Source organism: Mugil cephalus, chromosome 6 (assembly GCF_022458985.1).
Source record: "Mugil cephalus isolate CIBA_MC_2020 chromosome 6, CIBA_Mcephalus_1.1, whole genome shotgun sequence".
Taxonomy (NCBI): domain Eukaryota; kingdom Metazoa; phylum Chordata; class Actinopteri; order Mugiliformes; family Mugilidae; genus Mugil; species Mugil cephalus.
In genome coordinates, this window is record NC_061775.1 from 8,208,849 (window position 1) to 8,236,814 (window position 27,966).

Here is a 27,966-nt window from a genome sequence, read left to right on the forward strand (position 1 = left end):
CTACAACAGCAGGTGCACAGAGAGTCGCCGGGTCACATGCTGGAAACACACGTGTGTCAGGATGGACTGATTGCTGGGAATCTGAACCAGGTTGTTTCTGTTTGGTTGGCGACAGGCCGCAGCGAATCCTCCTCTGAGTCAGAGTTTAATTTACGAGGGAGGAAGCACGCGTTTAGTGTCCACATCCCTCTAGTGTAACCAAAACCGAATTCATCTTAAAAGTTGTTGTTTTTCTTGTGAGTCTATTTCTCCCTGTGCGTCCTCCTCCACCTCTTCCAACCCCCCCTGAGGAAACCAAACGAGCGCGCAGAGCGGATGCCGGCTGCGCAGGGTTTGCGGTGAGCTGTCTGTCTCTCTGTCTCTCTGTCCCTCTGTCTCTCTGCCAGTGAGCCTGCGCGGCTCGATGAGCGACGGCAGGAGGAGGAAGACAGACAGACAGTTACCGTGGCTGAAGGTCGGCTTGGATGGCACAGAGCTCCCGCTGAGCGCCGGCTGCAGAGCGAGCAAGTGGCGAGTCGGGGGGTGGGTGGGGGGGCTGTACGTCAAACTCAAAGAAGTCGGGATGGACGGCAAAGGCACCCTAAAGATGTTCCGGAAGAAACGGGAGCTAATTAAGACGCCATCCATCTCGAAGAAGAGCCGAGCAGGAAGCCCCGGGCCGCAGAGCAACGTCCCGTCTGTGAGTAGCGCATCACTTCTGGTTTGTGTGTGTGGGTCAGATGACCTTCATGTGGAGGGGACAGGCTGCAGGGAGGGCTTCGACCAGGGCTGCCTGTGTGTGAGTGTGTGTGTTTAGGCTTCTCTCGCCAGACAAGTAAGTTTGATTTGGTTTTCAGTGCGATCAGAGGCGGAAACTGTCACCTGACTAGTTGAAAACCTAAAGTTATTAATAAGCAGACTAGTTGTTGAGATGACTGCCTGGTTGGACACCGACTCACATCTGGTGAAGTAGAGTGTAGGTAGGAAGTAACCACTTCAACAGTGGTAGTGAGTGCCTGCATTTTTGGGCTTGTAATTAGAATGGGGACAGGGCAGTAGGGGGAAGGAGCATGCTGAAGCGCGGAGGCAAAAGTAGCTACAATCCTTACTCTACGGGTGAGAGGGTTAAGAAGGCCGAGTCGAAAGGCAAGGACAGACTGGACATACTGCCCAACAAGCACAACGTATGGCTCAAACAGGTACGTCCATGTCTCCACAATATGAACGGCAGAGAGACCGCTGAGTTTCTTTCGAAATAGTTGCTCGGTTTAAGCTCTATGGTTTTGCCTGAGGAGCACCTGTCACCGTTGAGAGCTGTAAGATACTGTCTGAGTGGAGGATGAAACCCACCGAGAGGCTAAAATAAACCAGTTGTATAATTTTTATCGGGTCCACTGTTCCTAAACAGTACAGGTTGTTGGCGTTATTCGACACTTTGCTCAGTTTGCCACACCCGACAGCAGCTTGGAGTCAGGAAGTATTGCACAACGCGATGGAGGATCTTGTGAAAGTCTTCCTATGCATGTTTACCAACAACGCTGCTGCTGCTGTTTCAGGGCTCAGAAGCTCATTGGCAGAATGGTGTCGTCGTTCTGTTGGGCCTTGACCTTCTCTCTCTGTCCTCCTGTCCTCACTCAGCTCTCCATCCTCCAGGAACAGCCTAAGAAAGATGCGGGCGACGCCACCCTCTCCTCTTCCCCATCTTCTTCATCATCCTCTTCAACTCTTACCCCGACCTCCGCCGGACTCCAGGACCCATCCCTGTCCTGCCCGGGAACCCCGAGCATCCAGCATGGCAAGCTGGCAGCGATGCAAGGGGTGGGCTGCCCGTCGCCTGTGACCACCCTGAAGAGGCCGACCGCTCTGAGCAGACACGCCAGCGCCGCAGGTCCAGTTCAAAACCTCCCTGTCTGCATTACAGGCTCACTCATCACCGCTGATCTTGAGCCTCCACATCCACACCTAACGACACGCAAAACTACATATGAATGTTAATGCTGAATGTCAGCATCTGTTGTTTGGTTCATTTTAATATGTTCATGAGCCAAAGATGACCTCCTTATGTCGTCTTTAAAGATCTTGAATTCACAATCAACACCTAAAGGAATAGTGTCTATGTAAAACTGCTACTGGCAGACCATTAGCTTAGCTTAGCACAAAGCCATTCATAGAGGGGTTGTGTCGCCCTGTTTCTGGGAGTAGTTTCTAGGCATGTTCCTAATCTTTGGGCAGATCGAACCCTGCTCATCTTATCCAACTCTGGAAAGCGATAAAGCATGTTTTTTAAAACGCAAACCTATACCTTTAAAACCTTGTAAGTTACAAATGTTTGGCCTAATTCCTTGGTAAATGACACAGATTTAATCTTAACCGTCCTCCCGACTGATTCGGTCAAATGCACATTTGCTGAACAGTGCCTCCTGTGCATCCTCCTCAGGGTTCCCGCTCCAGTCGTGGGTGTTCACCAAAGGCCAGGGGAAGGGGGCCCTGACCCCGACGACTCCGTCTGACGGTCCCGAGTCGACGGCCATCGAGGTGGAGGACATCCCGGCCCTGCTGAGGGATGTGGCACGCTTCGCTGAGGCCGTGGAGAAACTCAAGGACGTCGTGCTGGCTGAGGGTAAGAACCGGTGATTTGTCGCCCCACTTCCACCAGGCAGAGAGCGCGTGAAACCCAGCCACAATTTAAGACCGTCATGATTTTGTCAGCTGAAACGTGTCTGAGGACATGCGCTGTGGCCTGATTTGGTTTGAACTGAGCACTCTGGGAATCCTCTTGTTACGCAACCATTGCTCGTTTTGATCTCTGCGGAGACGAAACACGCTTCTTTTCTGGTTGAAGCCAGGAATGATTTTAGCATGTGACGCCGGGCCATTGTTCTGTTGAGTGTGGTGGTTTAAAACGCGTGTGATTGTAGTGTGCACAGCGAAACAATACTGTTTTGTGTCCGCCTTCCCCTTTGCGTTGCGCACCCCTCCATTTTGACTATGAAGAGGACGTGAGGGATCCATGGGAGTTTTTTTTTTTTGTCTGTCTTACATCAGCCCTGTTCGCCAACACGTGTGCGTTGCGTGGGAGGGGGAGGACAAAATAAGGGTGGAGCCACCTCGAAGAAGCAAACTTACAAGTGACTCTGAGCTTCCTCTCTCCAAATGAAGGGTTGTGTTTCCGCTGCACCAGCAGAGTCAACCGCACTCTTGTCTCCAGCAGGAAGCCGCCTTCTTGTTTACTGCTGCACTCTCTTCCCCCTCCTGCACGATGCAGCTAGCGACACCTGATCGCGCAACACTTCAGGGGCACCTGCTAAGGGCACAAACTTTGATCTTAAAAAAAAAAATAAAAAAAATGAACATGTGTTGTCACTAATGTTGGATCCCAGTAGTGGCCGGGAGTTTTGTTTGTCTGTCTGTCTGCTGTTATCAGGCTCCGTTCTGTAATGTCCTCCACCCACGGCGAGCTCTCTAAACAGGAAGCCATGATGGATAGCCTCTGACAGAAAGGCCTCGTCCACACTTCCTCCTCTGATAGGCTGGCTGCGCCACAGGGACGTGGCTTTCTCGTCTCCTCAATCCAGAGGGTCGGCAGAGCTCCTCTTAATCCGGTGCTATCCTCATGGCCCCTTTATATAGTTTAGCGTCGACATCTTGCCTTGTTCTTTGTGAACCACAGAAAGCAGATGTGGCACCACACCAGATCTGGTTTCTAATCTTGCAAAACAATAGAAAGGTCCACATCCTCTGTGGCACTCTGGTCACTCTGTTCTTGTTGTTGCTGCTGCTGCTGCTACTGCAGCAGCAACAACACTGTGACACACATTTTTAGTCAGACTGTGGGAGGATGGAGCAGCAGTTTACCTCTGTCAGCGAGCGGCCTTCATCAGGAGTGTGAGGTTGCAACATTAGGCAGAAGTTGACAAAGACGGCGTGAGGAGGAAATGAGGATGCCGTCTGTAGATGGGTCACCAGTGTTGTCGAAGCAGATGGTGTGTATCTCCACCGTCTGACACACTGACTTGTTTATCACCGTCCTCCCTGTCTGCAGTTGAAAGGTCTCGCTTCTCTCTTCTGTCTGTCTGTTTTTTTGTTTTTTTTTAATGTTAAATACACACTGGCAGTTGGTTAGCTAAACAAGAACACATATCCTCAATGTGTTTATTCACCTATAAACACTTGAAAACTAACTTCTAATCTTGTTGATTTAATCAGTGATGTGTAAAAACTGTGGGCCTGACTATTTCTTGGTTTGAAGCATTAACTTCCTGGAGTTTCGTCTGGTTGTTTTGCAAAAATGCAGAGAACGTGTAAATGCTCCGTTGAAGTAAAGATGCAGAATTCAGCGCTGTAAATATTTTGACTTCATTTCTAGTTTTACTGATGCTTTCGAGACAGTCAGACACCGGAGAATCGTGCCTATATTCAACCCGTTTTTTGGACAGTTGAACTTGTGTAGTTTTTAGATGCTGGAGCCCTGAAGGCACCGCAAACCAGCCGTTACACAATGCTCACAACTTGCGCTGCCACAGCAGAGTAACTCTGACGTTGAATCGCAAAATGAACGGCTCCCGAGGAGGATGTATACGGGCTTAGAAGGTGTTTGCCGTCAGCAGCTCGTACCGCCGATCGCTTGTAGGCAAGAACGCCTGAGTCCTCCCTCCCCCGTTGAGACGTTTTTTTTCCCCTCGCCGCCTCTCGTCTCACCTGCTCCGTCTCGCCTCAGGTAAGGAGAGCCAGCGGCCCGTGGCCCACGAGTGTTTGGGGGAGGTGCTGCGGATTCTGCGCCAGGTCATCAATACCTATCCTCTGCTGAACACCGTGGAGATCCTCACTGCTGCTGGCAAGCTCATATCCAAGGTCAAAGGTCAGTGAAACCGAACGTTTAGGTTCAAATTTGATGAGGACTTAGTAGAAATGTCAGTGACTAAATCATGATCATGGAGCCTCCCTTGTGACTGTACTTGTGTTCCTAACTGAAACGTATGATTTTTCAGGTTTCCACTATGAGTCTTGTAACGACGCAGATAAAAAGGACTTTGAGAAGGCCATTGAAACCATTGCAGTTGCTTTTAGTAGCAAGTAAGTACACCATGTACCTTCACGTCACTGCCAACCTGTCAAAGTTACTCTCATGTGTTTTCAGTCCAGGTATCTGTTGTGCTTCAGAGGAGGTAATAACGTGGAAGCTGTAGTTCCCCCCCTAAAAAAAAGATGTCACCTCTGTTTTACACAGAAAGCAGCGGGGCCGTGTGTATTAATGTCTACAAAGTAGACTGCCGTTGAGAAGTGCAGGGATGGTGACACATTTGCATGAGGCAAAGCTGAAAACAGGAAGCGGTTTTTCTTCTACCGTATGACACAAAACCAAAACTTAGACGCTGTAGAGTACCTGACTGCTAAATGAACAGATTGCACTGACTGAGATAATGAAGCGTGAGAACGCTCCCTTGATTTTGAGAGACTTGTTAGGAGCAGAGTGTGTGAGTTATTAAATGTAGCGACTCTGACGTCTCTCTGAGTCTTAGTTTTTTTTTGTTAACCCCAACGTGAATGTTTATCGTAAAAACCTTTTCAGTGCAAACCGCAAAAGGAAGAAATAAGTTTTCGGGATGAATCGAGCGTGTTGCGCCAACAGCTCTGTCACATGTCTGTCGGTGCCATTTCAGGGTTTAGACAACACAGCTGTAGGAGGAAGTGAGCTGGCAGAGACGGTTGAAATCTGCCTGACAAGTCTGTTTCCTCATTTCTCTCCTCTGCTCTTCCTCTCTTTCGACTCAAACAGGGTCATGAACCAAAAACACCAAGATGGAGATTCCACTTTTTGGTGACAGTTCAGCATTTTCTAGAGAGAATTGTACATAAAAAGCACAAACATATTTATTATGGAAATACATGAAACCAGGGACAAGTAAAGGGGATGAATCTTCTCTTATGATCACTTCCTGCTCTGGTGTACCTGTGGAGGTTTCATTCAAGGCCCTTACCTCTTCCTCTTTTAAAACCTGCTCTTTGCTCGCGACTCTTGGCCAGGGATCACAGTCGGAAGGTGAATTTCTGACGCGTCTTCTTCCTGCTGAGACTGACTGCGTCTCTCTCTGCTGTTTCTCCACAGCGTGTCTGAGCTGCTGATGGGTGAGGTGGACAGCAGCACGCTGCTCTCCCTGCTGCCCACTGAGAAGAGCAGGGTGAGTTTATCTCGGAGATACCCGAGTACTAAAGTAGAAAATACTAGTTCATATTAGGTTTGCACTTCCTATTTTCCACTGGGTGTAGAATAAAAACAAAATCCCCGGTGGCGAGCCCTGGTGCATTTGTCATTAATGAATCATCTCTGTGCTGTTTAGTCGATGGAGAACTTGTACACGGCGTCAGGAGCGGACGGGGGACAGTTCAGGAGCGACCTGCAGGACATGGGTAGGCAATAAGTCACTGTCCAGGTTTAGTTGTCTCTTTCAGACTGTCACTGATGCTAATGTTGACTCCATGTTGTTCCATCTGTGAAAAAGGTAAATTTTCTTTACTATGTGGTTCAGGGGTCGTGAACATTTTTCAGGCTAAGGACCCCAAACTGATGGAGAGATTAAGTACCTACCTACTATGTGTTCTATATTAAACTCGGCCTAATGCCGTTTATAAATATACATTGTTATTATCATTTTCCATTTAATATTAAGCTATCCCTTATCTCTTTACTAAAATATGTTGGATCCATGTTAATGTGTATTAAAACTAATTTAAATTTGTGGGGGAAAATAAAACAAATATATATAAAAAAAAAAAGTCTAATCAACCAAAGCTTTTGCGACCCCCCCTGGCAGGTCATGGACTCCCTGTTGAAGACCTATGATCGAGTTATCTAGCAGGTGTCCTCCTGCTGATGTTACTACTGTGTATAGTGTGTTACAGCTGGCTGGTTTGAGAGCCAGAATTAGAATAACTGAGGACAAATAAAAGAGCAGCATCTTAAGAAAGTGATAGTTCGACCTCAAAAAGACCACTGGCCGTAGTGAAACGCATGATAGTAACTAAGCCATACGCTTTAAGCCACTGAGGTGTCACCACATCAAAACTCCTTCCACAAATAAAACATAGCCTGAGACGAAACTTTGCTTTGATGACTTTTCCTCACAAAAACGTGGATCGATGTAACTCAAACATATAATCACATACCAAGCGTGTACTAATTGTGCAAGACTCCTGCAGCCAAATGCAGCTTCACTGGTCAAAAACCTGTTTACTATCCAGGTGAAACACGTGACCTAGTAAGTAAGGGTAGGTTCCTATTTGTAGCCACAGCCTTACAATTAGGCCTCATATAGAATACCTTCAAACACGTATGTATTACGGCTCCTAACATGCTGCCGCCAAAAGTAAATCCTCAATAAAACAGACAAATGTTGCGGACGATCACTGCAAATATTTCCCAAATGAAAGCGGCGTGTTGTCACAGCCGTGAACTCGTTGCTGTGCGTTGACCTGCGCGGGTTTGTCTGTGTGCAGGCAGAGGTGAGGAAGTGGACATTATCCTCCAGCGCAGCGAGGGAGGGGTGGACTCGGCTCTGCTCTACGCCAAAACCATTTCAAAGTACATGAAGGACCTGATGACGTACGTGGAAAGGAGAACTTCACTGGGTAAGTGGAAGTGCGAAAAACAAAACAGTGATTGTTTATAGACAGGTTCAGGCTGCCACGACTGGTATGTGTAGTTATATTTGAAAGTTTACAAGCAGAGTTATTCACTATAGATAAAAAAATAATATTAATCAATGTCTGTTTCTTCCCTGTCACCAGAGACTGAGTTCTCCAAAGGCCTCCAGAAATTATACCAGAACTGCAAACACAGCATAACACACGTAAACCTCATTTCTACCACCTCTAAAGATTAAAAGAGCAAATGCAAAGTTCTGTGACATTAAATGTAATTCCTCTGGTGTTCGTTATCTCCCTCCAGCCGCACATGCCCCTCTTCTCCATATACTCTCTGGCTCTGGAGCAGGACCAGGAGCAGAGTGTGGGGCTGCAGCAGGCCAACACCACCCTGCACAACCAGACCTTCATCCAGGTAACTCTAGACGGCCTGTTTTGAGTGATTACAGTTCTTGAATCCACTTGCAGCATCCCTCCTCTTATGTGCTATTGTGTCTGTGCAGCCCCTGTTGCAGCGCAAACAGGAGCATGAAAAGAGACGGAAGGAGATCAAGGAGCACTGGATTCGAGCGAAGAGGAAACTGGTCCGTCTGCTTGATTCTTCTCATTTTTTTTTTTTTGTTCTTATTTACTCATAAAAAGGAGATGTAGAAATATTCTGTGGGTTTCTGTCTGCCGTCGTTTAGATGGAGTGTGAGGCTAACCTGCGGAAGGCCAAGCAGACCTACTTGGCCCGCTGCGAGGAGTACGACAAGGCCAAAACGGCAGCCAGCCGGGCTGAGGAGGAGGGAGTAGGGTCAACGGCGAAGTCTCTGGAGAAGAAGAAACGAGTGGAAGAAGAGGCTCGCAACAAGGTTCTTATCAGCAGCAGTTTTATTTCTCCTTTTAAACGTTAAGCCATGCCTATGAAACGGGGTGATGTGTGATCATGTGGGATAGAAATCCTGTTCATCAGCTGCTAACCTAATAGATTTAACCAGATGTGTGTTTGCATGCGCAGGCAGACGAAGCGGAGGCCACCTACAAGACGTGCATAGCTGACGCCACCACTCAGCAGCTGGAGCTGGAGCACACCAAGGTCACGGTCCTGAGGCAGCTGCAGGACGTCATCAAACAGAGCGACCAGACCCTCCGCTCGGTCAGAACCCACGCACACGAAGCCACAGTCCTCTCTGCAGTGTCACAAGCTAACGCTCGTCGTTGAAACCCCGCATCGTCTTTTCTCCTACAGGCGACCATCTCCTACTACCAGCTCATGCACATGCAGACCGTAGCCTTGCCCGTCCACTACCAGACTCTGTGTGAGAGCAGCAAACTGTACGACCCCGGCCAGCAGTATGCCGCCCACGTGCGAGACCTGCAGCTGCCAGAGCAACCGAGTGTCCAGTACGCGTTCGAGGACTACTCCCCCTCCAGCTCACAGTAAGGGCTTCGATCACAGCCTCCATCACTAGTTTGAAGATCCACTAATTTGCACAGAAACATGAAAACATGACAGTTAGATTATTTATTTACTTTTGAAGGAACCCAGTGAGCACTTTCTCTTAATGTCCGGTCTTTGCACTAAGCTAACCAGCTCTGGTAGTAGCTTCATAATTGACATATAAGTACTCTACTGGAGTAAATCCATCTCCTAATGTTTTTTACATTGTTGCAGCCATGGCCACAGACCGAGGAACGACAGCTTCAACACTGAGACGCACCAGAGTCAAACAGACAGTCCTGCCATCATCGTGGACACAGTGGCTGTTGACAACAGAGACACGGAGGCCAGTCGTAAGAGTAAGTGATTCCTGCTGCGGCCGTTGATGTTATTAATTCATTTCAATCCTTATTTTTATGTGACTACTAATATTATGATCTGTTTGTTCTGTTCTCCAGGACAAGGCCACAAGTCATGGGGTTCAACGGTGAGCGATGACAGTGTTGCAGGAGACGGAGGCCTGGACTCTCCTACTGCCAGCACAAGTTAGTGGCAACTCTGTGGAAATAGCTTCCTCTTCTGAGTATTAGTTTAGGAAGTTTAAAGAAATAAACACGGTTTGTTTTTAGGTGACATCACTAAAATGGCTCGGACGTCATCGACTGGAACTATGTCGTCCAATGAGGACGCGGATGAGAAAGACGGGAATGTGGCCTCATTCGAAGCCTCAAGTAAAACCCACAGACTTTCCTCTTTCAGCGTTGCTGTGTAATCCTTTGAGCGTGTGTGACGGTGTTATTCTGTTGTAGACATTAACGGCATGGATCCAGACGTGGTGGTGTCCACCAGACCTTTCCGTAACGTGGGCCTGTCCAAAGCAGCCCAGACCCACCGACTGAGGAAGCTGCGGGCTCCGGCCAAGTGCCGCGAATGCGACAGCTACGTTTACTTCCAAGGGGCCGAGTGTGAGGAGGTGAGGTGCTCCAGCCCCACAGTGTGGGATTCATTAGGTTGCTAAAAATTAAAGATGATGTTTAGGGACATGTTCTCGATGTTTGGGTTGTATCGTCTTCCTACGATAAAACAACACACCACTTTCTCTTTCTAATAACTTTAATAGTTTCACTGTTAACATTAGTGCCTTTTTTTTAAATTGCGCCTCAGCTGCATCTGTTTTAGTGACAGCATTTTGCAAATGAGTTGGGTGGGCTTTATGCAGTGATGGACAGAGGACTAACACTGACGTCATCTGAGCGCTGTTGAGTTGTAGGTCCATTCAATTTCACGCAGAGGTATTTCTTTCTCTGTATCGGTTGAAGCGCGCCTTATAATCAAATCCAAATGAAGTGTTACCCATTCTGACAAGAACTGACTAATCTGTGTTCATCATTTAAAGCCTCTCAGTGTCAGCTGATAAAACTGGGTCATGTCCTGCTTTCCTCTACATCCACGTTGGCTCTGGCCATAGAGTGTTTACATCGTTTTATAAAGTCCATCTTTCAGGTCATTATCCAACCACCATGTTGTCAGGTAAACATCGGTCGTGCAGCCGAATTCCAGACCTATAAATATATTGTAATCATGGCTGCGTGAACTTCAATTATCATGAACTCATGACAGAAACTAATAATACAAAAACTTTAAAGAAACAGGCCTCTGGGACAGTTCATCATACGTACTGCGTACTTCCTGCAAGAGCTTGAGTCACCAGCTCTAAAGAAACAAACTCTAACAGCACGTGATACGGTTTAAATAGGTTTAAATAATAAAAAAAAAAGCAAAAAACTAGTTGGTATCCTGTTACCTGGTGTTATATGAACACAAACCGCAGATCAGTATGTTTGAGGGTTTTCAGTCATCTAGGTCGTGGTGTGCCTAACTGCACTAGTTTGAGTTCCTTTGGGTTTTTTGGGGGGCACAAGTCAGTCAGAGGCTTGACCAATAATCCTATTTAGCTTCACTGATGACGTTCTCTTACAGCTGGAACGACATTCTTCACGAGTTTTATATTATTTAACTCAGAATGGGTAAAGATTTGATTATTCATTGCTTTCAGACCAGTTATTTAAAAATTCAGTGTTATATAACCTGCTTTTCACTTACCTGTCATCTTAATGTATTAGATTCACTACATCTTTAACAGTAGGGATATTTTAGATGATTTACTTTAGTAAATATTATACTTTTACACAGTTAATTATGTCTTCCTCTTTTTTAATTTTGATGTTATGATAATGTTTTTTTTTTGATACTCAATTCCTCTTATTCAGTTATTGCGCTACAGCTTTGTTTATCAGTTTCATTCTGTACTCCAGGCATGTGTGTTGGTTCTTTTTTATGTGGTTACGATGACGTAGGTACTATTTTAATCTGCTTTTCTCTGTCCTCTCAGTGTTTCCTGTCGTGCCACAAGCGCTGCCTGGAGACTCTGGCCATCCAGTGTGGCCACAAGAAGCTGCAGGGCCGTCTGCAGCTGTTCGGCAGGGAGTTCTCTCAGGTAGCCAGCTGTGCCAGTGACGGCATCCCCTTCATCATCACCAAGTGCATCTCCGAGATCGAGAGACGGGCGCTCAAGATGAAGGTGAGGAGGGATACACTCGTAGCGCGTTTTAAAGGAGCGTGGATGTCTTTGCCCCACTGTCGGATATGAGCTGCTGCTTCCTCTTCGCAGGGCATCTACAGGGTGAACGGGGTGAAGACGCGCGTGGAGAAACTGTGCCAGGCCTTCGAGAACGGAAAGGAGCTGGTCGAGTTGTCCCAGTGTTCACCACACGACATTAGCAACGTCCTCAAGCTTTACCTCAGACAGGTACACATGGATGCAGACATATTTTCACCCGCTGGTAGCAGCTAAATAGACATCAGCTATTTTATTCGACGATCACTCCTTCTGGAAGAGCAGGTTAATGTTGGTGTGCGTTCCTGTTGAATGCACAGCAAGTTTTGCAGCTTTTTTTTTTTTCCCTTTCAAATTTTAACAGAACAATTCAGACATGAAACTCTAGTCTTAGTATTTATATCCATAAATATAAATGTAAGAAATATAATTTGCACATTTGAGACTTTCATTGACGTTCAAGTCCAGGACTTGAGGTAAAAAATAAATCAATAAAAATAGTTGTGGTCTGACATAATGCAATTTATTGCCAACATGATAGGAAATTATGCCTGACTCACAGCACACTAGGAAGAAGATAAGGGCACATTTAACATAAACACTAAATGGTAAAACAAAGTGAGGAAGTAATGAATAACGAGCAGTTGTTACATAGAATATCACAACTTATTGTGTCAATCTCAAGAGGATCAATATAATTATGCGTTGTTGTATTTTCTTACTCCAAAGAAAGATGGAGGACCAAGGGACTGCTGTGACACTGTGTGAATGTTTAAATTGATATTAATCTGTCTTCTTCTCCCCCAGCTTCCAGAGCCCATCATGCTGTTCCGTCTGTACAACAAGCTGATGGGTCTGGCCAAGGAGAGCCTCCACAGTGAAGCAGACCACCACGAGGGAGAGGAGGCTGAGCCGAGCAGCACTAACCCGGTAGTGGTCCGGGGGCCAGAGCTGGTGGATCTGGGCCCTGACACGGACCCAGAGGTCCTGGTCCTGGTGGACAGCCTGAAGGAGCTTCTGAAGGAGCTTCCCAAAGCTAACATCGCCACGCTGCGCTACATCATTCGCCACCTTCGAAGGTCAGTAATCAGTCCTACTAAAACGGCACGGAGGTCAAACTCCAGGTCCTGTTGACTTTATTTTATCATCTGAACCCACTGGAACCTGATCCTCCTTTCATCTCGCATCTTTTCCTTGCATCACAGGATCGCAGAGCTGGAGGAAGATAACAAGATGAGCCCCAATAACTTGGGGATTGTGTTCGGGCCCTCCCTGATGCGGCCCCGGCCGACTGGGGCCACGATATCGTTGTCCTCTCTGGTTGATTACCCCCACCAAGCCCGCATCGTGGAGGCCCTCATAGTCTTCTATTCGTCCATCTTCCAGTCCAAAACGTCTCAGTCCCACAAAACCTGCCGCAGTCCTTCCATCTCCATCCAGCAGGTACGTGTACTGTAACGTTGAGCTTTAGTACATCGTTATCACTGAGCCTGTTTACGCGTTAAGGAAATGAAAGAAGAAGAACAATGGATTTATGACACCAGAGAGAAATAGCTTTTGTTTCTAGATGTTCCCAGCAGACGTGATGTGTCAAAAGTTCACATTAGAGAACTTGTTGCTTTGTTTGAGGAACTCTAAATAGTTAAGTTGTAAAAAAGCTTTCAAAGAAGCTGTCAATCTTTAACAAATACCAACAAACAGATTTTAACTCTTCCTGTGAAAATCAAGAGGCTTAAATCTCAACACATTTGCGACCTACGTATTTATTTGAAACCTGTATTATCTGCATTTTGAGGCCAAGAGACGGACACTTAAACAACACGTCTTTGTTTCATTTTAGGAAAGTATTTCTCAGGAGAAGATGGGGAGCTCTGCTGATGGAGAGGAGGAGGAGGACGGCAGCAAGGAGGTGCAGAACAAACCAGAGTCTGACAAGACGGAGGAGGGATGTGGTAAGATATTTTATTGTCATCTGTGGTAATGACTTACCCTTAAACATGGTGCTTTACGCGTTACTGCTGCTGAACAAGTACAAATTTGTACAATATGACCATTTATCTCCAACTCAGGGAGTTCTTTGGGGTCGCTGGGCTCCAGCGAGCAGCTCCCTGACTCCGACTCAGAGCTGGACGAGAGCGGCCAGAGGAATGCCCTCTCCCCCCGCCTGACGAAGCAGGAGAGTGAGATTAGCATGGAGGACGACCAGCTGAGCTACCGGGACAGCCTGGACCTGTCCGGTCAGTCTGCGACTCACACCGACCTCGAACAGGATGTGGACCAGGAGCAGGACAACCCGGAGGGAGGAGAAGAGCCCCCCGCTCTGCCACACAGCGAACCCCCAGACGACGACGCTGGAGCAGAGCAGGACGTGACGGCCTCTCTGGCTGAGCTCAATGTGAACCAATCCAACAACAACAACAACAACAACTACCCTCCCGCACTGAGCCTGTCGGGGCTTCCACTGGCGCGCCTGTGTGGAAAGAAATTACCCCTGACGAGAAACCGGGACAGCGAGCCCGAGTTTGTCTGATAAAATCATTACATGTCAAGTCGGGATATGATCCATAAAATTTTTTAATCTGTGTAGATCTTCGTGGTTGTACTGGTCTATCCTGGCAGTGACACCTCTGCACGCTTCCTGCTCTTTGATGCAATTACTCCTGTCGTTTCAAAAACTTTGGCTCAAATGATTTAAAAATGAGTTGGCTGTTAAATTTTTAAATGTCCCCCCTCCCCCTTTGCTCTACAAGCTTGAGCAAAAGTGTGTAGCAAGTCGCATCAAAATTTGGATGATGTGCAAAAGCAGATGGTTTTATTTCAGCTCTTAAGAAGCAAATTTATTATGTCGTCTGTATTTTCTTAGTATACATGTTTGGTCTATTTTAATAAAAATTCTTGTATTTTAAAATGGTTTGTAGTTTTGTCTTGTTATGTTTTACAGAGGGAAGTTACAGACATAAAAATAGCTACAACCAAAACATGTGATGAACTGAAATTTGATTAGCGTTGTGGGCTGGTATCCATAACATGGCTACAGTACATGAGATTACTGGAGAATTTGTTTATGCATTTGATTGTTATCACATAAAAATAACGTTAGGAGGAAGGAGGAAGAGACACTTTTTGCCTGGCAACCTCCCAAAACAATGTCAGTTTGACTATGTATATATATATATATGTATATATGTATATATGTATATATGTATATATATATGTATATATGTATATATGTATATATGTATATATATATATATATGTGTATATATGTGTGTATATATATATATATGTGTGTGTGTATATATATATGTGTGTGTATATGTGTATATATATGTATGTATATATATGTGTATATATATATATACATATATATATACATATGTGTGTATATATACATATATATACACACACACACATACAAATATATATATACATATATATATGTATATATATTTGTATGTATGTATACATATTCTTTTAAATGTTTCTACTGAGCATTCTGCAGAGCTGACAACTTCATTCAAAACGAAGTAGACTTATGAGGAACAATACTTATACCGGAGCCGGAAGGCAAATGAACCTTCCACCTACGTGTGTGGTGGATGCAGCTACTCGACTATTTAATACAGCAGGAAATGAGAGGACGTGACTTCGGTACTGCGAGGCTCAGTAATAAAACACTGAAAGCTTTAGTCTGCAGGAACTACAGGATGGCTTTCTTCAAAAGGAAAAATAAGGTAGGAATCGACTGCTTCAACATGATTTATAGAAGCCATAATTATAAAAAAGTGGTAAACTCATGTAACTGGTTTTGCAGGGCTTCGTATTTTAAAATGTGAACAGTGGTAATAAGCGAATGAAAACAGTCTGACAACAAGATATATCCATTTTGAATTCTTTATTTTACAAAACTTAGGAGAAATATTCAAATCTGAAGTGAAAAGCAGAGAGATAATCCAGGGTTTGTCAAAGCTGTAACGTTGAGTTTCCTTCACTGGTCCAAAATTCTGATCCAGAACAATAACTAGAAAAAAAAACGCATAGTTTTAGCATCGATGCACTTGTGATTTACCACAAACCTATTTTGACTGATACACCATGAGTCAGCAAAACCCAATTATATAAAACATTCTAAAATACAAATATGCTTATAGCTATGAGCCTGATATAAAAATGTATCAATATTAGTTTGTTACAGCTTAAACACACACCTGTCTATCACTGGACCAGTCTGTATGTGATGTACCTTCCAGCTGTTTCACTAGGTCTGATGATCTTCACCACCTGGAAAGGTTCAGGAGTAACAGCTGAATGTGGATATTGTTGTGTCATTTGATGGATTATCTGTGCGCTGCATTATAAAAGTATTTGCATTCTGGCTTTCATTGCAAAGGCAAATTATGTCATAAATCCACAAAATAATCATTGTACATAATACAGGGAATTTATTTTAACACTGGGCTTGTTTTCACATGTGTCAGGCAACCACCCGAGTCAGAACAGAACATCCCGATTGGCTCAGATAGCTCTGTCACTGCGCTTGGGGGTGGTGTTTATACCATGTGGTGTGATGTGAAGAGCTCCTTGGAGCAACATGGCCAATGATTACTTCTTGTTATAATTCTGGCAGATCTTAAAAGCTTTTATCTGCATAAAGGATTACATAAATTACATAAATTAGTCTTCAGGTTATGTTACCTGTCCTCTTTTTAAGCCAAAGTAACGAGCCACAGGGTCTCCCGCCTGGATCCTCGGCAACTGACTTTCCTTTAATTTACTGAGGTAAAAATATCAAGGATAATAAATACATATTTGCTCAAAATAATGCGTAATCTCAGGTCGAGTAGAGTAGTTCAGTGTATGAAAGGATACTATCTCGCCAGAAGCTCTGTCACTTCCTCTTTGGTCATGACAATGTGCTCTGGTACGAGCTGAAAGTCAACAGAGCAGAGAATCATAAACAAACATGGAGGCACAGTACACAGGCTCATTTTGACATTTACAGTTTAATAAGGCAGACAGCGTGTTGTTTACCTCGTGCTCTGTGATGTTAATAAGCAGCTCCTGTTGTAGAAACTGTTCCAGTATGTACTTTGGTGCCATGTCAACGAGAGACTGTGAAATATTTACATTAACATGTTAACTATCTGGACAGCATCCAAGACGGAGTAGACTCAAGGCTGGTACAGCACACATCGTGGAAATGGATGTGTGAACACTAAAGCGGTGTTTACCTGTTTCGCCGAAGGCGTCATGCCCATCTGAACAACAATGATTGCGCGTGTGATGTTCTCCTCCTGCATCCTCTGACAGTACATCTTAATTGTCTTGATCCCCACCTTAGGCTCCTCTGATAATGACAGAAGCTGGCTTTTTAAAACTGCACAACTACGAGTGTCATGCAATGTCACATAAAATCTAGGTTTTTCCACAACGCAGTTTTAGGTTTTATCACATCACTTGTCTGTGACAAAGTCAAAGTCAGTGTTATTGTCAATTTCTTCTATCCCACGATGAAGAGGTAAACGGATAAAGACAGACATTTTGTAACACACAAGTAAACAATAACTATAGTGCACAGTTTAAAATGCATTGCAATTCAATAAAGGAATATAAAATAAAGAGTCCCCAGTGTAGTATATGTAACTGTTAGACATAGCAGCAGTAAGTTTTTCTGGTGAGGTAGGATTGTAACCGTGAACGTTATGTCGTTGATATTTACATACAGTGGGGGAAATAAGTATTTGATCCCCTGCTGAATTTGTAAGTTTGCCCACTTCCATAGAAATGATCAGACTCTGGTTTTTATGGTTGTTTACTGGTTATGGGTATAGACAGAATATCAATCGAAAATGCATAAAAAACACACAATCTAAAAGTTATAAATTGTTATGTATTTTATTAAGGGAAATAAGTATTTGATCCCCAACAATTCACTTAGAATTCAGGCTCCTACAGATTGGCTGGTGCGCATGTGGCACGGAGCTGTGCTCAGTCAACTAATTACCAATACTCCTGATCTTAACTCGTCATGTATATAAAGCACACCTGCTCTAAGAATCAGTTTCTTACATTCCAACTTCTACAGCACCATGGGCAAGACCAAAGAGCTGTCAAAAGATGTCAGGGACAAGATTGTAGACCTGCACAAGGCTGGTATAGGTTACAAAACCATCAGCAAAAGGCTTGGTGAGAAGGTGACAACTATTGGTGCCATTATTCGCAAGTGGAAGACCCATAAAAGGACCATCAACTGTCCTCGGTCTGGAGCTCCCCGCAAAATCTCGCCTCATGGAGTGAGGATGATGATGAGAAAGGTGAGGGAGCAGCCTAAAACAACACGGCAGGAGCTTGTTAATGATCTGGAAGCAGTTGGGACCTCCGTCACCAAGAAAACAGTTGGCAACACACTGCGCCGTTATGGATTGAACTCTTGCAGTGCCCGCAAGGTCCCCCTGCTCAAGAAGGCACATGTACAGGCCCGCCTTAAGTTTGCCAGTGAACATCTAAATGACTCAGAGAAGGCTTGGGAGAAAGTGCTGTGGTCTGATGAAACCAAAGTTGAGCTATTTGGCATTAACTCGACCCGCCGTGTTTGGAGGATGAAAAAACGTGAGTATGACCCAAAGAACACCATACCCACGGTTAAGCATGGAGGTGGAAACATCATGTTTTGGGGCTGTTTTTCAGCAAAGGGTACAGGGCAACTTCACCGCATTATGGGGCCAATGAATGCAGCCATGTACTGTAACATCTTGGACAAAAACCTTCTTTCCTCAGCAAGAACACTGAAGATGCCTCGTGGGTGGGTTTTCCAACATGACAATGACCCAAAACATACTGCCAGGACAACAAAGGAGTGGCTCAAGAAGAAACATATTAAGGTCATGGAGTGGCCTAGTCAGTCTCCAGACCTTAACCCGATCGAAAACCTGTGGAGGGAGCTGAAGCTCAGCCAAGAAACTTGAAGGATTTAGAGACTGTCTGTAAAGATGAATGGGCCAAAATCCCTCCTGCGCTGTGTGCAAACCTGGTGACGAACTACAAGAAACGTCTCATTGCTGTGCTTGCCAACAAAGGTTTCTCTACAAAGTACTGACTTGTGTTGTGCTTGGGGATCAAATACTTATTTCCCTTAATAAAATACATAACAATTTATAACTTTTAGATTGTGTGTTTTTTATGCATTTTCGACTGATATTCTGTCTATACCCATAACCAGTAAACAACCATAAAAAACAGAGTCTGATCATTTCTATGGAAGTGGGCAAACTTACAAATTCAGCAGGGGATCAAATACTTATTTCCCCCACTGTATGGTCGGTGTATTAGCGATAAACTTACCGGGAAAGAAAACGAACATCTGGTCAGTGGGGTCGTCGTTGTGTGCCACCAGGACTGTGAGGTCTGTGCGTCTGGGACGCCCCTCACTGGGCTTGTCCCCAAACTGACTCTTGAACTCGTCCAGAGTCTGGTCCAACTCGTCCTGGGTCACCAGGTAGCCTCTATCGTGGCACAGCTGTGGGAATAAAGGTGAAGCAACGAGGATGTCAACACTGGAGGCTAGGCAGACTACAGCTCTGAGGTACACTTTGAATTACCGGTTAGTAAACCAGGGCCGCCGTACGACCCTCGTGTGTGCTGTGACTGTGTTATCGTTGTGATCTAGTAACACTGCACTGACTTTGCAGTAACTTATAGTTCGTTGTATCGTTTTGAGCCTGAGAGCGCAGCTTCCCCCAAACAGTGGAGGTATAAACCAATACAAAACAGCTACAGTCTCTATGTAGTCAAGAGTGTTAACGCATAAGCCACAAACTACCCCACACCGACGACATATACAACCAAATAATAACTTATACGACATTACAAAGCGGAACATCGGTTTAAGATTAGCTTCATGCTAAACGAACCATTCAAATACAAAGGGAAACTTCTCACGCACTTGCATGATGGTTTTGCGAATCTTCCACAGCCTGTATGTTTCCTCTTCGTCGTCCATGTTTTCTCAGCTAGTTTATTTACTCTTTGTTTGATTTAAAAATATTTTTTTAATCTATTTTTCATGTATCACATTTGCTACTGCGACCAAACAACGAGTCGCACGTTTTCGATTTCCGACACAGGCTGATGACGAAAGCACCGCATACACAAGTGCCTCGTGACGTATGCTCCTATATTATATAAGTGTCCAAACATCGTGATTAAAGATAATCACACCTCGTTTGTAAAATTCCCTAAAATGTAAATATAGAACACAATATTTGGGGAAAAAAGAACAAGGAGAGAATGGATAAATAATAATTATATATATATATATATACTGGGTACAATATATCTGCGTGGGGTTATCAACTTGCTTCAGACACTGTTTCAGCAAAGATACTTTTTAAAGCAGGAGGTGATTTGACGTAAATCAACATTTGTGTATGAAATATTTTGGAAAGATTATCAGATTATTAACTATGCATTTGGATTTTTCTCCTTCGGGATTACACCAACTTAAATATTTTGATATGACCAGAAGTCTATAACTGTGGAACCGGGTGAAATTATTTTGTAGAGAGATTTCCGAGTTCACATTAAGAAACAACAACAACAACAACAAAATGTATGGTTTTGAAGTAACTTCTTTGCATTTGTGAGAGACTGAGAATTTTTGCTTGGCATTCAAATAATGATGGGTATTATATTTATATCTCATTTGTATCACATTTGTTTCACATTTTCTACTGCAACCACACAACAACTCATTCTGTTGTTTGCCAAGAACTTCTGTGCAGCAGTCCATGTCAGTGTGGTTTCGCTGAAAATTATGACCCATTGTAGCAAGTAGGTTAAGTTAAAATGGGCCTGAACTTAAAATTAATTTTACAAGTTGTTGTCTGTTTTTTTTTTATTTGTTTTTTTTTTTTTATCTCATCTCCTTTCATTTGATTGAGCAAATCTAAAAACTGTTCCTTTATATTTTACTTTATAGGTAAGTGTACTTATATTTGTAATACAACCCTTATTAGCGATGAGTAGAGTTTCCTATGCTTTGCTTATTTACTATACAATTTGTCAGGCATATTTGTTGTTCTTGTTTGTTACTTTGTTACTAGTGAAGAAAGATTAGTTATCGCTGTAAAATTTCAAAAACCTTTGACATTCACCCATTTTAGTTGACTTTCTCTATGTCATGGAATACAGTGAAGACAGTCACCCACAAGTGGAGAAAATATGGCAGTGACATTATCAAAAATGTATTATGGTGTTAGGAGAACCAAGATGGAACCCAAATTGTTAAAGGTAGGACAGCCAAGGAAACAATGCTTAATCAAGAGAACAGCATAGCCATAGTGAATCCGGTTTGCCACAGTATCATGTTTTGAGCAGCTTTTCTTCAACTGGCATTCAAATAATGAATGAAATTGGAACGGAAATTTTTCCGAAACAAAGACTGGGATCATATTTTTATATTGTTAATTAAAACAGACTGCATGCGTAATAAAATTAAAGGGAGATTTACAAGATCCTTCGAACAAGAAAAAGCTGGCGTACTAAACGAGGTGGAGGAACTGAGACATCTTGCTACACAAGAACATCAAAATCGTCATATGTCAGTCCTTTATGTTTATGTCTACAAAAGGTTTAGGCTGAATGTAGTTATTGCCAAACAAAGAGGGCAGCAGAAGGAGAACAGGCAACAAATAGACAACATCCACTATGAATGCAGAAGTGAACAAAGGGCTGGAGAACCTGGAGGACAGTCTACTGAAGTCCATGAGTTCAGTGAAGGAGGCTCTTGAGGAGAAAAGTGCAGAAACCACAGAGACTGATGGACACTGACCAAGCTCCTTCACTACTTTGCTGTTTATGTCATCTTGTTTTTCTTTCAGACAATACATAAAAAATAAATAAAAGCATTAAATGTTATATATTTTCAGCCTATAACTAAATTTGGCAATACAATATAATAGATAATATATATAAATTTATTCTACATTTATAGAATGATTACATTTCAGTAGAACTACAAATATTAAAATATGAGATAAAATAAGATTAGATAAGATAAGATAGGACTTTATTTATCGCCGTGGGGAAATTAGAGTGGCAGGGAACAACGGTGCAAGATACAAAAAGATACAAAAAACAGAACAAGGTAGACAAGAAAAAAAAAGTGAACACGTTATACAAAAAAATATTAAGTGAACAATAAATGAATAATAAAATTAACTTTAATCAGCAGCTCTCTCACTTGATTTAAACTAATACTGGATACTGTAATCTCTTTAAGATTTAGTATTGTTTTGTTGATGAACTGTATTATTACGCTGTCTTGGAGCCGAGTGGTCGTTGTGTGGATATGTTTTGTCCTGTAGAGGGCGGTACTACACCCAGTACCGTCAACACCACCACAAATAAAAAGGAGCAGAAGAAGATCTCGCGTCTTTCCTGTCAAGCTCCGTTTCACTGAACAGGGGCGGAGTCGGTATCCACAATGTACAGTGACTTAGTATAAATGTGGCCTCATCTATAACAAAATGAGGCCATTGTTTGTTGTTTTGGCTTTCGGGGCCGTGGCGAGCAGTGGAGTACTTCTCGCGATGGTACTGTACTTTGTTCTATCCACAACGGTAACGTAAACCCATACTGTTGTTTGAACGCTCCCGTGATTTGTAATTTGTGAAACAGTTATGTCTGTAGATATCCTCTACTGAGTTTGCCTATTTGTAGAAGTTTTTTATATATAGATTTATTAGTTATTTTACAGGTTGTGTTTGACGCAGCCTCACAGGATATCCTCATAAGACCTCTTATCAGCATGTTTAGGTGATGCATGGATTAAAACAGTAACACATATACATACTTTCATTAAACAGTTCATACATTAGTTTGCACGTGCATTTTTAAAATAAAAAGGTTCCACTGAGTTTGTTAGGCCGGATGTTTTTGCAGCATCACTCCCTCCTCTTGGCTGCTGCTATCATCTGATTGTGTTATCATCAGAGGACACAGCTGAGGACACAGTCACAGACACTGTCAGTGTCCTGTTAGCTCATTTTGCTGACCTAACCCTAACCCTGTGGCAGCTGATGTTTTATTGTTTGAGAAGTGAACGTTTGCTTTATGTTACCAGCACCCGATAGGATATTCCACTTTATTTGCGATGAGCCTTCTCTGTAAATATTTCATCAGTATTTGGACTGGCACTTATTTCTAACCATTTAGCAAGTCATAAAGAACGGATACTATGCAGCCTCGACAGAAGAAAAAAAGAAAAAAGTGAATTAATCCTTACAAATCAGATGAAACCTTTTGCCTAATCGCTTATTTTGTTGAGAAATGCTTTGCTCCGCGCTTTCCACAGAGGTTCAGAGCAAATAAATACCAGTTTTGTAATACTTGAAACAACAGCTCTCTTGTTTTTGTGGGATTATGGATTAGTTGTAGATTGAATAAATGTTTCTGGTCCTGGCACTGACTTTCATGTCCGGGTGTGACTTAGGAGTTCTACTGTTTTTTTCATTAGTTTAGCAATTACAGTAATATTGACTTTACATGTTTATTCTGTTGCTCTTTGCCCTGGCCACATGGAACTCGTTACTCCATAGCCCAGTTCTCTTTCTTTTTTCAGAGATTAAGTTGTGAACTGTGGACTGCAGGACATATTTGCGATGTTTTTAGTCAGCAGGAGAGAGGGACCAATCAGAGAATCACAGCGTATCAGTACTGTTAATGATCGCCTTCTCCCTTTATATGAGGGAGGACGGCGTGTGCTCTCAGTAGCGGGGTTGAGGCTAAGCAGTGATAGTGTAGCTGAAGCCACTGAGGGGTTTGGAGATCTGATAGTGCTCTTTTGAAGGGCAGCCATGCGCCTGATAGGGTGCTCGGTCCTCTTCTCTGTCCTGCTGCAGGCTATGGTAAGAAGAAATTAGATCAGCACTGAAACGCTCATTTTTGTGGCCGGATCAGCATTTTTCTTTTTTGATGTTTCTGTCTCTGTCTTCATATTTATTACGTAATATTTTTTTGGATTACTGAATATCAGCAGAAGCATATTTCTTGCTATGTATTGTTCCGAGTGTCAGCGCTCTCTTGTTCGTATTCATCGCATTTTGGATGCAAGCTCCCGCTACTCACTAAGTTTTTCATACCCCTCTTTTTTTGAACAGGCAACCCCGACAGAGGACTGGCAGAGGGCCACATCAATTTATAATTTCTCCGCAGTTGATATTGATGGCAATTTAGTTTCCCTGGAAAAATACAGGTGAGTGGAGCAGCATCCCGATATGTGCAGCTTACAGTCGCTGTGTGTGTGTGTTCATGTGCCTCTTTGTATTTTCAGGGGGAATGTTGTCATCATCACCAACGTTGCCTCTAAATGAGGTAAAACTCCAGTGAACTACTCTCAGTTTACCGACATGCACGCCAGGTACGCTGAGAGAGGTTTGAGCATTCTCGCCTTCCCTTCAAACCAGTTTGGGAACCAGGTAAATAACACATCATATTAAAGCTCTGTGCTACTCTTAGGCTGTGTTTTTATCTGTGCTCAGTGATGCTGTACTGTGATCTGAAAAAACAAAAACATTGTATCATATCAACGGTAATTTTACTATTAAATAAAAAGATGTATTGTAGTCATTACAGCCACAACATTAAAACCAAAGTTGAGTAGGAGTTCTCTGCCTTCGGGTCAAGGGCATTGTCCTGCTGTCGTCGGAGAGTATCCTCAGTTTAATGTTGTGACTGATGCTGTGGCTTCATGCACTTCAGAGGGGAAACAACACCCCAGTGAATTAAGCCCACTTCAGTCGTATGTTATTGAATTTTTTTTAATCATTTCTCACTGGCTTTATTTTGTAGGAGCCAGGCAATGAAACTCAGATCAAGCAGTTTGCCCAGTCCTACAACTCTCAGTTTGACATGTTCAGTAAGATCGATGTGAACGGGCCCAACGCTCATCCTCTCTGGAAATGGCTGAAGGAGCAGCCCAATGGGAAGGGCACGTTTGGCAAGTGAGTGGCGAAAAAAAAATGTGCGATTAAAATCTGGAGCAAAGAGGTGGCACGAAAGCTTGTTTGACACAAACTCCTCTAACTCGATTCTACGTCGCCTTTTTATTCTTGTTATGACCAAGTGAGCTCAAGCAACTCTTTTCTAAAACATTTTTTTCTTGTCATTCCTGCAGTAACATCAAGTGGAACTTCACAAAGGTAAATATTTATTTGTTATGTTAGATATTCTATACATTTTTTTTTTATTGTTTTATTGTAAAGGTAAAATTGAAAATGATTGATTCTTAAATTTCATCTTCAGTGCCTTTCAGTTTTCTCTTTTTCTGTGTCTCTCCAGTTTTTGATCAACAGAGAGGGGCAGGTGGTGAAAAGATATGGACCCCTGGATAACCCAAGTGTACGTAAAACTCCTCAGTAATTAACAGGCCTATGGACAGTCTACATAAATCTGTGTGTTTATCATGAAGACCTCTACTGTACTTTCACTACTGATGACATTTATTTATGTGTTGCCAAACTGCTCATAGTTCAGCATCAGCTAAAGTCAGAATCGAGAGAGACTTAAGCATTTTAATAAAATACTTCTAGTGACCATTCATTAACACATTGCAAGATTTATATGTTATCTGTGACTGTGACTGTCTAGATAATACGACTGGGGCATGCAACTGTTTCCAACTTGATGCTCTCTCTTGCAGGTGGTGGAGAAGGATCTTCCCAATTACCTTTAAACGCCCTATGTATAACTCATACCTGCCTCACTGAACCTCCATCCATTTCTTCTTTCCGTTGTTCATTCCCATCCTTTCTCTGACATTCCAAGCACTAGAGGATATGTTTTGGGTCCACCCCAGACCAGTGACGGTCTGTTCAAAAACCTGCATGGCAGGCAGGACAGACCTGATGAAAATGGCGTGCAAACCTGCTGGGAGGATGACCCTGTGACATATTCTTATGGTGCTCTGTTGTGAAGGAGAAAGGATCTTTTAGCACACTTTTAACTCAACATGTTGTATGTTTTCAAAATAAAATCTACTAAGGTTTCGTTTTAATTACGTGCCAGTGACATTTATTGTGTGTTTCTCAAACATTATTTTCGACTGTAAATATCGCTAATGGGTGTTTTGTCCCGAGATGTTCGAGTGCACAGTGATATTTACTCCTTTTGTGTGATGAAAGCGGTTAAAAGGGACGTCTGCTAAAGTGTGAGTTGTAAAATCTTCAACTAGTGAACAGTAGTGGTGAAAATGCACACACACAAAAAGAGTTTAGGAATAACTCAAAAACCATGAAAAACAGCACAAGGTGTTGACCTGTCCTCTACATTCACTAGATCCCAAACTGATCAAGTATGTGTGGGATGCACTGAAACAAATGTGATTAACAGAGACCCCTGTCCTCAACCCTGAGCACCCAAAGGCCCCCAATAACAACATTCCCAGACATCACGGGTGTTGTTGGCACAAGGGAGACTTACACAATATTTGGAAGGTGCTCATATTGTCTGATTGTCGTACAGTATGTTTACTCATACAAGGGAATGGTTCTACATTTGACCAGTTGTCTTGCAAGGCACCAGGACATGGAAATAGAGGGAATCAAACTAGCTCTGGGTTATCTTTTAGTTTTTGGGGAATTTCTTTGTCAGTAGCAATAATTGAGATTAATAAGGGTCAAAAAGAAAAATCACACTTTGTAGAAATGACAAGTCACAATCAAAACTCAAATCGCAAGCGGATTGACACAATTTAAATAAAACCGCATTACTTGAACCACAAATATAGTAAAACATGCAACAGAAAGCTGCCTCGCCACACAACATGTGCCTCATCAGGTCAGGGCTTATCAGGTCGGGTTGACCTCTCTCGTGTATGTAGAGACCAGTTTGTAGCGATGGACTCAGGACAACACCGTCCCGAGCCGACTCGTCAGGCCGCTGCCTGCAGTTCCCTGGGTCTCCTGCAGAGGGAGCCGCGGCGTCCATCAGCACAAAAAGCGGGCAGCGGCAGTAGCGGCAAGTGCGGCGCAGTCGACCTGGGAGGAGCAAAGAGGAGAGGAGGAGAGAGCAGAGGAGAGGAGAGGAGAAGAGAAGACGAGAGAGGAGGAGAGGAGAAGAGAGAGGAGAGGAGAGAGGAGCGGACCCTGCTGCCGTCGCGAGGAAACACCGCACAGATGAAGGGACCGTCACGGACAACTACCACACATCCATCCCGTCTTTGATTGGCGCCACACAGCAAACGACAGCTTCTCCCTTCGTCTGAGCGGGATCGCGCCGTGGCCGTGGGTCTTTCATCCGCCTGTGTGTGTTTTTTTTTTCCTCCGGGAGGTTGAATGGAAGCAGCAGCCGAGGGAGCGGTCGGGCTGTCGGAGGCCGGTGAAGGGAGCCCTCTCTCCATGGCCGCAGCATCCGATGATGCGGACACGGTGGTGGGAGTTAGCTACGGGATGGACGCCGCGGACATGGGTACTTTTTCCACTTATCTTACTGAGTCTGAATTTACTGCTTATACGATTGTCCCCCCACCAACCACCCACCAGCGTCTCTGCTGCTAGTGACCACAAAGTCCCGACTCATCTTTGCTAGCAGGCTAGTAGCTAACTGAGATGAGAGGGCGAAGGGAGCAGGTGGAGGTGGATACTATACATACTGCACTTTATACCGAGTATATACGTATATATCCGCAGTACTGGGCAGTAGGAGACGTAATAACCATGTGCAGTATTATGACATGAGGGGTGGCTTATGATATAGCTGTTAACGTTTCTAACAGCCGCGGGTGCAGCTGTCACAGCCGAGCGGTTCATACATACAGACACATACATGAACCTGTCACAGTGGTAAAAGCACAGCTGTCCATAATAACACCGGCTAACTAACATGTCTCTGTCCTGACTCTGATAAGCTTTCACCCAAGCAGCTAAATGGACCTAAATTTATTCTATTATTTACTGCCTTATCTGAAATAAAGGCCCATCGACAGTGGGTGTGAAGATGCCGTTTTATTCTTTATAGTAACCTTGGTTCATGCAGACACTCGCCCAGTGAGTAAGCAACACCACATCAGCCCTGTACCCGCCTCCCTCCATTAGCTTCCTAGGGCTGATTTCAATATTCTGCTGTTTGCGTTCAAGTGTCTTAACGGTGAGACACCCATCTATGTCTCCCACCTGCTCCTGCTGGAACCCCATGTTCCTCCGAGCTCCTCATTCAGCTCCTCCTGGATCCAGGCTGAAGCTCAGGGGAAACCGGGGCTTTCGCAGTGACAGCCCCAAAGCTCTGTCTGCAGGTGTTTATATCACACCTC

The 27,966-nt window shown here is 43.8% G+C and overlaps 4 protein-coding genes across 11 annotated transcripts in view; 3 read left to right on the forward strand and 1 right to left on the reverse strand.

Annotated features, from left to right (window-relative positions):
• Positions 1–74: 74 nt before the first annotated feature.
• On the forward strand, positions 75–14,568 carry arhgap45b (Rho GTPase activating protein 45b). Of its 4 annotated transcripts, none has more exons than XM_047586460.1 (24): positions 75–679; positions 1,633–1,867; positions 2,417–2,599; positions 4,697–4,837; positions 4,968–5,052; positions 6,086–6,158; positions 6,318–6,387; positions 7,474–7,605; positions 7,765–7,826; positions 7,925–8,035; positions 8,124–8,204; positions 8,307–8,474; positions 8,621–8,758; positions 8,852–9,042; positions 9,278–9,402; positions 9,502–9,588; positions 9,673–9,774; positions 9,853–10,016; positions 11,436–11,624; positions 11,715–11,852; positions 12,468–12,739; positions 12,866–13,103; positions 13,501–13,612; positions 13,730–14,568. In XM_047586460.1, the coding sequence occupies exons 1-24, from the start codon at positions 404–406 to the stop codon at positions 14,188–14,190; spliced, it is 3,834 nt and encodes a 1,277-aa protein (XP_047442416.1). In that variant the 5' UTR covers positions 75–403; the 3' UTR covers positions 14,191–14,568. The 4 variants fall into 4 exon arrangements, with proteins under 4 accessions (XP_047442416.1, XP_047442415.1, XP_047442418.1 ...); XM_047586459.1 differs by having other exon boundaries at positions 78–679; positions 1,618–1,867; XM_047586462.1 differs by lacking the exon at positions 75–679 and adding an exon at positions 749–1,178 and having other exon boundaries at positions 1,618–1,867.
• A 972-nt stretch (positions 14,569–15,540) lies between these two features.
• Positions 15,541–19,801, reverse strand: polr2eb (RNA polymerase II, I and III subunit E, b). The gene is made up of 8 exons (XM_047587312.1): positions 19,603–19,801; positions 19,002–19,176; positions 16,892–17,007; positions 16,692–16,772; positions 16,530–16,588; positions 16,356–16,434; positions 15,869–15,941; positions 15,541–15,681 (listed from the first exon to the last, which is right to left on the reverse strand). The coding sequence occupies exons 1-7, from the start codon at positions 19,657–19,659 to the stop codon at positions 15,876–15,878; spliced, it is 633 nt and encodes a 210-aa protein (XP_047443268.1). The 5' UTR covers positions 19,660–19,801; the 3' UTR covers positions 15,541–15,681; positions 15,869–15,875.
• A 2,319-nt stretch (positions 19,802–22,120) lies between these two features.
• gpx4a (glutathione peroxidase 4a) lies at positions 22,121–25,713 on the forward strand. Of its 3 annotated transcripts, none has more exons than XM_047588107.1 (7): positions 22,121–22,252; positions 23,819–23,913; positions 23,992–24,136; positions 24,510–24,661; positions 24,835–24,859; positions 24,999–25,058; positions 25,360–25,713. In XM_047588107.1, the coding sequence occupies exons 1-7, from the start codon at positions 22,187–22,189 to the stop codon at positions 25,390–25,392; spliced, it is 576 nt and encodes a 191-aa protein (XP_047444063.1). In that variant the 5' UTR covers positions 22,121–22,186; the 3' UTR covers positions 25,393–25,713. The 3 variants fall into 3 exon arrangements, with proteins under 3 accessions (XP_047444063.1, XP_047444062.1, XP_047444064.1); XM_047588106.1 differs by having other exon boundaries at positions 22,142–22,279; XM_047588108.1 differs by lacking the exon at positions 22,121–22,252 and adding an exon at positions 23,395–23,566.
• Positions 25,714–26,674: 961 nt separating this feature from the next.
• pip5k1ca (phosphatidylinositol-4-phosphate 5-kinase, type I, gamma a) overlaps positions 26,675–27,966 on the forward strand; it is a 43,699-nt gene continuing 42,407 nt past the window's right edge. For 2 of the 3 annotated variants that reach the window (XM_047587240.1, XM_047587241.1), the window contains exon 1: positions 26,675–27,125. In XM_047587240.1, the coding sequence (XP_047443196.1) occupies positions 26,993–27,125 (133 nt within the window). In that variant the 5' untranslated portion in view covers positions 26,675–26,992. The remainder of the gene's footprint in view (positions 27,126–27,966) is intronic. The other variant, XM_047587242.1, reaches the window with a different exon arrangement.